Here is a 10,425-nt window from a genome sequence, read left to right on the forward strand (position 1 = left end):
TCGCCATTGTGCCGACCCAACATGCACCCCCGCCCGAGCAGGTGGTGCAGTCCTAAACCCGCCTACTGCCTAGAGCAAACGGGAACAGCCTGAGAAGCTCTGCTCCTGCGGGTCGGCCAGCCCGCCCCACCCTCTTGTCGCGCCAACTCCAAGCTTTCCAGGTCAGCGAGCACATTCCACGACGGCTATTCTTGTAGGGTGTGCCCATCTGTTTTCCCGGCGGGCAGCTTTGTTTCAGCGTTTCCTACAAGGAGCCTGCATAGAGCCACGATGGACATTGTGTGCAGACCCTTGAGGGGTGGGGTGCGGCAGAGAACGAGCCCGAGTCCCAATCCTTTCTGCCTAGCGCAGCGATAGAGAAACAATACTATGAACTCCGTAGAGGCGTCAGCTTCCTGTAATCACAGCACTTGCACTCGGGAGGTGAGGGAGAAAGATCAACGCAAGTTCCAGACCAGTCAGACATATATTAAGTTTAAGGCCCTCTTGATCTACATTGGACTTTGTCTTTAAAAGTATTTTTAGAGGCCTGGCAACTGTGAAGTCTTGAGTTCAATTCCCAGTACCCAAAATAAGTAGAATAGAATTTCAATAGTGTGGGCTAGGAATGGTGTTGGACGCCTGTAATCCCAGTATACAGGAGGATCTTCCCTAGTTCGAGGCCAGCCTAAACGTATAGCAAGACCCTGTCTCTGAAGCATTTTTTTTTTTTTTTTTTTGGTACCGGTAATCAAACTCACGACTTGGCGCTTGCCAAGCAGGCACTGTGCCGCTGAGCTATATCCCTGGCCCAGGACCCTGTCTCAAAAAACAAAACAAAATATAATCAGTGTGGCATGGGAGAAGGCAATCCTTGCTTCAACAAAAAGACAGGCTGGGCTGGGTCTGCAGGTCAGTGGTCTGTTTGCTGGCATATGCAAGGCCTTAGATTCCACCCCAGCATCTATACAATCCAAAAATGAGTGAGTCAGGGTCAGGAGCCTGAGCAACTGGGCGTCATTGATATAGTGCTGAGGAGGAAGTGAGGACCAGGCAGCTGGGGCAGGGGTCCTGCAGGGCTAGTGCTGGTGCACCAGACCCTTGTGTGCATAACAGCCAGGCCAGGGAAGCACTGTGGCTTGCAAGGTAGATGTGGGAGACAGCTGGTAGGACATGATGAGTGGTTGGATGGAATGACAGGGAAGATACAAACAGAAACGGCTGAGAATGGGGAAATGTGGAAATGGCTGTGTGTGGAAGTCCCAGGGACAGGATAAGCTAGATGGAGATTTTCAGGGAAAGGGGCAGAACCCACTCTTAAACCCCAGACCTCAAAGGTGAAGAAGTATGGAATCTTCAAAGGATATCAAAAGGAACTGAAGCAGGCCACAAAGGGGGACTGGAAAAGAACAGGCACAGGAAAACAGGAGAGTTGCTGTTGGAAACCAAAGGAAGCAACTACATCTATTAGGAGAGTAAGGTGGGGTCTGCTGAGGCCCTGGACAGCACCACTGGTCCCTGGGAGTGTAGAGAGAATGAGAAGCCTGAGTAGGTACTGGGGCAGCCATATAATTTGCCTGGGAATGGAAGGGAAGTGGGAAACCAGAGAACAAGTCAGTCCAGAGTGCTGTTTGTTCTGCTTGTTATAAAAGAAACATCCTAGCTGGACATGGTGGCTCATGCCTGTAATCCCAGCACTTGGGAGGCCGAGGCAGGAGGATCGTTGTGAGTTTGAGACCAGCCTGGGCTACAAAGTGAGCTCAACCTGAACGGCATAGAGACCCTGTCTCAAAAAGATAAAAAAAAAAGGGGTGGGGGTGGGGATTTAGCTCAGTGGCATAAGTGCCTGCCTTGCAAGCGTGTGGTCATGAGTTCGATCCCCAGTACCAATTAAAAAAAAAAAAAAAAGAAAGAAAAGAAACATCCGGAAGAAAGGGTGATCCCAGACAAAGGGACTCTGGAGTATGCTCCCTCTCCTCCATGAGCTAGACAGCAGGATCTGAATGATGTGAGTGGCTTTGGCATCACCCAGGCCCTTGAGTGGCAGTTGTATGAACTGGAAGAGTTCCTTGCCCTCTCTGGGTGTCAGTGTCCTTGGCTGCAAATTCAGATGTTAACCTGTCTCTTGGGTCATGGTGAGAACTGAATGGGTGAGCACAGTGAGAACATCCTGTGGGGGCCAGCATGGTGGTAAAGGGTTGCGATGCTACCCCCTGACCTGCACCAGACACCTGTCCCTCTTCTCTGCTTGGAGCTTAGCAGAAGCACATGTTCTTGCCTGCTGAGGACTGTTAGATACAGGTACCAGCCGGCACATTCGGGGGCTCCTGAGAAGGAGGAGATCCAACAGCCTATGGCTGAGGTGACTGGGCTGTCCTACCCACCCCAACAGCTTCCTCATGGGGACTGTTGGAGGACACACACACACATATACATGCCTCCCACTGACACAGCCCTGCACTGTACCTGGAGGCCCTGCTGATGGCACATGCTGCTCTTGCCTCAAGCAGGCATAGATGTGTGTGTCTGGCATTCACTATAGGTACAACTGCCCCCACCCTGCCCTTCCACCTGCACATAGTCCCCTGTGCCCCATCCCAATGGCAAGGAACCTGGAGCCAAGTAGATGATGGAGGAAAGAGGCTGAAGCATGGATAGGAGAAGAGGTGAGCAGTGTCAGAACAGGCCAGTAGAAAATCATAGAGCTAAAGGAGGGGGCACTCAGCCAAACTGATTTCTTAGACTAGAGTAAGCAGGTGCAGTATGTGAGTGTCCTTTGACTACAAAACTTAAAACAGAAACTTATTCTCACATAGTCCCAGAGGCTACAAGTCTGATCTTAAGACTGGCAGGGCCACACTCCAGAGTCCCTAGGGAGAATGCCAGTCATTCCTTGACTTTCGGCCACAGCACTCTGATCTCTGCCCCTGTCTTATCTCCTTCCCTCTGTGTTTGTCTCTCTTTTGTCACTTATAAGGACACTGTTATTGAATGTAAACCTACCCAGGTAACTCAGTATGATTTCATGAGATCTTTTATAAAATCATCTGCAAAGACACTTTTTTCCCAGTGAAGTCACATTCACAGATCCTAGATCTTAGAATATGGACATATCTTTGGGAGGCGACATTTAGCCTCCTCCAGAGGATGAGAAGAAGTGCATTGTGAGGACTTGGAACAGGTAGGCGTAATGCCAGCAGTGAAAGCAGTAGCTCAGTTTCTCCTGTCTGCTGGTCCTTGACTTCCTTCCACTGAGCCTATGTCCTGACCTCAAGGTGTGGGCCTTCCCCAGAATCCCAGCAATCTGAACTGGTTTCTGCAAGATCCATATCAGTTGGGCCTGGTGGTGCATACTTGTAATCTAGCTCTCTGGGAGGCTGAGGCAGGAAGATTGCAAGTTTGAGCCAAGCTTGGGCAATTTAGTGACTTGGCAAGATGCTGTGTCAATTAAAAATTTTTAAAAAGGACTAGGGCCAGGAATGGTAGCACATCCCTATAATCCCAGCACTTTGGAGGCTGAGGCAGGAGGACCATTGGGAGTTTGAGGCCAGTCTGGACTATACAGTAAATTAAATGCCAGCCTGAACTGCATAAGAGACCTCTAAAAAAAAAACAAAACACACACACACACACCAAATACAAATTCTCAATGATGAATGTGACAGTTATATGTATCTAAAATGTACCAATAAATTCTGATTGGAAAAAACCACCATAAATAAATATATAAATAAATAAATCAGGCCTGAGTCCAGTCCAATCCCCAGTGACACAAGTGTCCCAGACCTTGTTGAGCCCTTGTGCTCTCATAGCCAGTGTGTCTGAGATGGCTCCTGCCTCCTCCATGCTCCTTCCCCAGCTGCAGATGACCACACTGCACAACACCTGCACTTGGCTTTTATCCCTGGGATTCAGGTTCCTGAGGTCACATGTCTTCTTGGGGCCCTAGAACTCAACTGCTTGTCTGACTGGGGTATCTGGCAGGCCTCAGTCTGGCCTATGTGGATGCCGGATGCAGGGGGGCCATGGGATAGGGATGGGGATGACAGGGTTTAGGAACACAGCCAGCCCAGGGAGCACAGCCAAGGACAGTGGCTGAGGTTGAGGTGGCTACCACACTGTTGGGACAGAGGGGATCTTTGGAGGTGCCTGGAACAGAATAGGTGCCTCAGGGAGGAAGGAGGGGGTCTAGTTAGCGTGAGGGAAGAACAAAGAACTATGAGGACATAATTTAAAGAGTGCAGGCACCCTCCTGCCCCTGCTGCTCAGGGGCCAATGCCCCTCGCTGAGGGCCACCAGGGCCAGAGAGCCCAGGAGTCGGACCGCTGTCTGTGGTGCTGCCCCCGGCTAGCTGAGGAAGGTGACAGTCTGCTCCCCAGAGTGGACGTTTTGAGTGCCCCGCCAGTGCTTCTGCGTGACTGGAACGAGCCCAGAGCAGCGCAGCGAGACTCGACGCCCTGCGCCCAGGCTCTAGCTTCGGAGGTGACCGGCACCGACCCCCGGGAGCCTCGGCTGGGAGGGCATTGGACACGTTCGTGTGGGCCACAAGCGAACTCTGGGTCACTGTTTGGGTACGTGTGGACGCGCACAGCGCAGAGCAGCGAGAACTCTATCCAGCTTGCTGGGGTGGCGGGCTGTACCACCGCGCGGGGCGGCCGGGCCGTACCACTGCTTGGTTGTAGGGGTCGCTGCCAGGCCTGGCGCTCCGCAAGCCCCGCCCGGCAGGTGGTGGCCCCTCCCCAGGCCGACGTGCAGAAAGGAACGCGCCTGCAGAGTCGCCGAAGGGCCCCGCAGCAGGGGGCGGGACGCGTTGCCCCCCCCCACCGCGCCCACTGGCTGCGGGGCGGCAGGGCGGGCCCCGATCGGCGCACCATTGGTTGCTGTCCCAGTTGTTTGCATATGGGGCGGAGCTGCAGGGCCCAGCCTGGGCCAGCCAGGGGCACCCGGGTGGCCAAGGCTGCAGCTGAAGTTGGTCCGAGAACCCGCGAAGGCCCCGTGCCGGGGTCGCAGGTGACACCCAGGGGTCCCAGGCTGGCGGGCGGGGCGCACATTCGAAAACGCCCTCCGCTGGGGGGCTGTGGAGGGGCGGGTGGGCAAGGACAACGCGGCTTGGATGCCAAAGTTGGAGAGGACAGGGCGGAGGGCAGCCCCTTCTCCGTGCACCCGCCGGGCCGCCCCTCCAGGCGCAGGGCAGCCACTGCCCACCGCACACTGCGCTGCTCCCGACCCACTGTGCGTGTGACAGCGGCTGATCTGTCCCTGGGCAGCGCGAGCCCTTGGCCCCTCAGTGGCCCTGGTCTGGCGGGCAGGCAGGTGGCCACATAGAGAAGAGGGGGCTCGCAGGCCAGGGAGGGGCCTGTCCCATGGGAGGCCTGTCGGAGCCAGGGTGGCTCCACATGGGAGGACTGAGGTTGGGTCAGGTACCCTCTTGGAGGGAAATTTCTTCTTGTATACTCCAAGGTGCCAGGCTGTGCAGAGCCCTTAGGACCTCCTATGGCAGGTGACCAAGCCCAGGGAAGCCTGGGGCAAGCGCAGGTGTTGTGACCTGCCAAAAAAAAAAAAAAAAAAAAGACCTGCCTCCTGAGGGTCATCTCTGGGACTCCCTACAGGATGACAGCTGCTGCTTTCTCTTTGTCATTTCTGCCACTTCTTACAGGCAGTCCTCTTAAAGACAGTAGGCCTGTTTGTGGAGTTCAAGAAAGGCCACACGCAGAAGTCCACCATGGAAATGTGTATCAGGAGTATGTCTAGTGCAACTCATAGGAGGCGAAACACCTGCAATGGCCCTTCAGGGGCAGGGCCAGGTCTCTATAAAGAGGACAAGCACTCCAGAGGGACCCTGTGCTGTTATCACAGTAGTTTTCCATAGCATGTTCTGCAGGTGAAAGGAGACCATGTGGCCTTGGGGCTGAGAACCAGGAGAACTAACTTACTCCCTGCAGCCACTTTCTGTGGGTGACCCTCAGTGAACTGGGGTTCTCACTTCAGTGTTGGGCATGAGCGGGAACTGTGAGAGCACTGTCTACAGCACAGCCTGGCCTCATCATTCAGCTGGACTGCCTAGTAGTGAGGGTGGCAGTGACTGCCCCACACCAACAGCTGCAGGATCCTATCACAGCCTTGCAGGGGAAGGTGACCTTTGGAGGACTGGGATCTCGGCATCTCCATACTTCACATAACTCACACTGTTGTCTTCAAAGTAAAATTTAAAACTCAAAAGTAAACTTTGCAGCAACTGAAAGTTTTGCTTGCTTCGTGACCCAAAGCACTCTGGCAACTTTTAGGGGGATATGGGGCTCTTCTACCTGAAACAACTGTCAGCAAAGAGCTCTACTCCAACCCCACTTGAACACAGTGCTAATGGGAAGCCTTTTTCAGGGCCAGGAGCCTGACAGGGCCTGCACAGTAGATTCAGAACAAACAGGTGACCCTCAGAAGACGGGCAGTGTGTGGTATGTGCTGGCTTGGAACCTGGAAGCTCAGATCCTGGAGTTACACGGTCAAGGGGCCCCTGGCCTCTCTGTGATAAGGTTTCTGGATAGGACTAGCCATGGCCTCTGCTGACTTATGTCCTTAACTGGGTTAGGACTAATGTCCAGAGGTGTATCCAGTCCTTCTGAGTGTGGACAGGGAATACAGTGAATGCATGAAGGGAGCAAACCCCTAGGTCCAGCTAGCCTTTGCACTTGAGGCTCTATGGCCATGTGTCCACCAGTCTGGAGCCATGGGTGTAGGCTGCAGCAGGCTTTTGAGCAAGGATGCAGGTAGGGGAAACCAGCAGGGCATTTGGGCTTTGGACATCTGGTTGGAAGCCTCCTGCTACCTAACCTAGATTCCCAGCTCCCCACCTCTGGCAGAAAATATGCAGTTGCTTGCTGCAAATAGCAGTAGGCTCCCAAATGCCCTAGCCTTTGAGGAGCCTTCCCTAGTACTCACAGGTGGCTTTCTTGCTATTTCTGTTCAGGATTTCAATTTCTCCTGTTACTACCCCAAAGGAAGTGGTGCATACCAGACCCAGCTCAGGACCCTCAGGTGACTCCGGCTCAGGAGTCCATCTCATATATGCCCTTTCCTTGAATCCAGCTAAAGGACCCATGATCTAGGGCAGTGATGGTGAACTTTTTAGAGCTTTCAATGATAAACAGCCTGCTGCAGCATGCATATCACCACAACTGGTCTAGGGTGACCCCATCCCATCTACCAGTACTACCCATGGCTATATAGGGCTCCAAATTCTGCTTATCACCAAGATCTCCAGCCCCAGCTCTCAGAGCTGGGAGTATGCAGTCTGTCTGAAGATCTGGGCCCTGGGAGAGGCCATGGCCAACCCTGGAATCCACCCTTTGAGAAACAGACCCTCTTCATACCATGCCCACTCCTCCCCCAGAGGTAGCCAGGTTCCTCTAGGGTAAGCTCCTTGGATCTGACTGAGGAGTCCAGGACCCGCCCCTGTGAGTTCTCTGGGAGACAGTAAACCTGATAGGCAAGTCTAGCTTGTCCTGGCATCCTGGGTTCCTGCAGCTCTTCAGGAATAGGCCAGGTTAGGGGAAGCCAGGTAGGAGAAGGGTCCAGACAAGCCCAGGTCAGGACAGAGCCAGTAAATAGGAGACTACAAAGGAGACTCAAAAACAACAACCAACAAAAACAAAAAATAAACTGTCCAGAGGCAAGAAAGCAAACCAGCCTTGGATCCTACCATGCAATGGTCCCTTAAGTCACTCCCACATGAATCTTGCAGAGTCAAGACACACTCAAGGCACTATGGGCAGTTTATTGAGGTTCATAGTCAGGGTAAGGGAGGCAGCACACACATCCATAAGCTGAGTCCACTGTGCACACATCTTCCATCCCCAATAGCAGTAGTGGTCTCTGAGGCCTGGTAAGTTCTGAGCTACATCCTCTACTTCTCCAGGGGGCCTGTCAGACTTGGCAAGGACTAGGGCACCCCCCTCCCAGCCTCCTGAAGCACAAACTTAAGGCACCAGAAAGGCATCTCTGATCAGACTCCTGTTGTCCTTGCGCTTTGTCTGACTGTCCTGGCTCGTCTATGTTCCGTGGCACTTCCACAGCACTGGTCTAGGGCAGGAGCTGCTACCTCCAGGAGCTCTGCCTCATGGTAGTGACTGTGGGGAAGACACAGGCTGAGGAGGCTGAGCTGGGGAGGGCCCATGCCACAGGGTAGGGAAGATACAGGTTGAACTGGAGAGGGCCCATGCCACAGGGTGGACCTACCCTCCAGGCTCAGAGTGGGCACTGGGACGGGGGTCTTGGGGGCTCCCTGCAAGGGATCTTCTCCAGCTGAAGACAGAAGGTCCTGTGAAGAGTAAAGGTCAGCCAAGTGGCTGGACCCGTACCCTCCCACCTTTCCCAGAACTGCTCTGACCTGTGTGACAGGGGAGGCTCTGCCTGGCTGCGGGGGTGTTGGCAGCGCAGCTCCCGTCTGCTGGATGAACTGCTGCAGGTTGCACTGACGCAATTCCCGGTTCAGTTCCTCCAGTTCTTGTGCCTGAGCCTAGGACACACAGGACCCTCAGGAGCAAGGCCACCAGTATTGGGGGCTTCATGGCCTACAAGGCATTCTCTCTGGTCTGATCCTATGTCAGACCCCAAATCCTAGCTACCCAGGTTGGGGAGGTGGCATGGGCTGGGGTCTCCTGGGCTCACCTGCAGTGCACGCTCGGCTGCCTCCAGAGCCTGGCTCACCATGGCCAGGCTGTCCTGTACCTCCACGCTCTGCCGCTCTTGGACAGCCAGGTCTTGGCGTAGGCGCTCAGTGGCAGACAGTGTGGCAGAGGGGGGCCCAGGAGCTTCAGTGGCCAGCAGCAACTCAGCTTCCAGGGCACGGGCCTGTGCATCTAGGGCCTGCAGCTGGGCAGCATGCTCTGCAGTGGCTGCACTCAGTGTCTGCAGACGTGCCTGCCCCTCTCGTTCCCTGGCTTCTTCCCACCTTAGCTCCTGCTCCCAAAAGGCCTCGTGGCCTAGCTCCTCTGCATTCCTCTGCACCCTGATCTCCATGCCCTGTAGGTCTTCCATGCAACCTAGGCTGGGTACCACAGGGGCTGGAAGCTCAGAAGATGAGTGGTTAGGGGCCAGCCTGGGATACCCCAGGTTAAAGGTCAGTGCTCTGTGGGACTCCCGGCCCGGTGCTACCCCTGGTTTGGGAAGTAGGCTAGTATGAACTGGGCAACGTTCTGGGGGTGGACAGCTGTCAGAGGAGGGCTTTCCAGCCAGGCTGGGCCCTGTCCGCCTCAGGACAAACTGAACGTCATTGGCAAATTGTCCACAGGTGGCCTGGGCACCTACTGGACACTCTTGAGGCAACAGCTGACGTTCTTTCTCCTTAAGACGCTGCACAAGCACAAAGCGACCTGTCTGGCCTGGAGGAAGAGGAAGAGGTCAACTGAAAAATGGGTGACCCCACCCCTGCCTCACCTGTTGAGCCCATTAGCAACAGTGGACTTACCTATGGCTTGGGCTAATGCAATGACCACTTCCTGGCAGGTGGTTTGCTCTGAGACCCCACAGACTACCCGCTGAATGCCATCCACCCATACCTTCAGCTCCATGGTGGACAGCCCCAGAACCATCCCGGCCCTGTAGGGAGGAGACAGGCCATAGGTCAGGTTCTGCCTGGTCCTCCCCTCTTACCCCTGCCCAGCCGACAAGTCAAGTCTGGTTCAGAGTTTCAGGCTCTCAGAGACCAGCCCTAGCCTCCAGTGCCCAGCCCCACCCGGAGGCCACGCATTCTTGGAGAGGCCAGGGAACTAGTTTGGCCCTTGGCTTCTCCCACTTCACCTGTCCCCACTTCGGAACAAGGCGAATCATTAATCAGGTCCAGGATTTCCTGTCCACTCGCCACCTTCTGCGCCACCTGGCTCAAAGGGCACTGTTCCCTCCCGCAGGTGGCATCCCAAGCGCCCAAGGGCGCTCCCACAAAGGATTTCGTCCGCAGCCATGGGAACCCCTCCAGGAAGAGACCTTCTCTGGCCCCGGAGAAGCCGCCTCACGATCCAAACCCGACCTTCGTACCTATGAACCTCCAACCTAGCTCGAAGCTCCTCCCGCTCTGGGGAGTGCGCTAGCCCCGGAAGTCAGCGCCGCTCCGGGACCCCCGGCTGGAGGGACCCCGGTCCCGCCCGTCCAGTCCCACGGAAGACTCTCCTCCCTCCACGGGAGCCCTGTCCTGCCCGTGAACCCAGCTCACTCACCTGGACAGTCGCGGATCTCCGACCCAGAGCGCTCAGGCGCCCAGACAACCTGCCGCTCTAGCGCCCGGCGCACCACATCCCTGGAGCTTCATTGGCCCTCGGCCCGCAAACCCCGCCCCGGAGCACCCCAATTAGCCCTATGGCTCAGGCCTCCCGCCCTACGACCACGCCCATTGGCTGTCTTCTTCCGCCCCGCCCTATTGGCTTGCTTCTGCCCCTTCCCGCAGCGCCCAGGTGT

The 10,425-nt window shown here is 55.3% G+C and overlaps 1 protein-coding gene and 1 long non-coding RNA gene across 3 annotated transcripts; one reads left to right on the plus strand and one right to left on the minus strand.

Moving 5' to 3' along the window:
* The first annotated feature begins 4,911 nt into the window (after positions 1–4,911).
* LOC134476600 (uncharacterized) lies at positions 4,912–6,203 on the plus strand. The gene is made up of 2 exons (XR_010048447.1): positions 4,912–4,989; positions 5,636–6,203. It is a non-coding gene; the product is annotated as an uncharacterized LOC134476600 (long non-coding RNA).
* Positions 6,204–7,730: 1,527 nt separating this feature from the next.
* Rassf7 (Ras association domain family member 7) lies at positions 7,731–10,342 on the minus strand. 2 transcript variants are annotated; one of them, XM_003461313.5, is made up of 6 exons: positions 10,188–10,342; positions 9,443–9,573; positions 8,644–9,356; positions 8,363–8,491; positions 8,212–8,293; positions 7,731–8,102 (listed from the first exon to the last, which is right to left on the minus strand). In XM_003461313.5, the coding sequence occupies exons 2-6, from the start codon at positions 9,564–9,566 to the stop codon at positions 8,071–8,073; spliced, it is 1,080 nt and encodes a 359-aa protein (XP_003461361.1). In that variant the 5' UTR covers positions 9,567–9,573; positions 10,188–10,342; the 3' UTR covers positions 7,731–8,070. The 2 variants fall into 2 exon arrangements, with proteins under 2 accessions (XP_003461361.1, XP_013006053.1); XM_013150599.3 differs by lacking the exon at positions 10,188–10,342 and adding an exon at positions 9,775–9,943.
* Positions 10,343–10,425: the final 83 nt, after the last annotated feature.

The sequence above is a fragment of the Cavia porcellus genome, unplaced genomic scaffold (assembly GCF_034190915.1).
Source record: "Cavia porcellus strain 051 isolate PalLab524CR breed Dunkin Hartley unplaced genomic scaffold, mCavPor4.1 scaffold_6, whole genome shotgun sequence".
Taxonomy (NCBI): domain Eukaryota; kingdom Metazoa; phylum Chordata; class Mammalia; order Rodentia; family Caviidae; genus Cavia; species Cavia porcellus.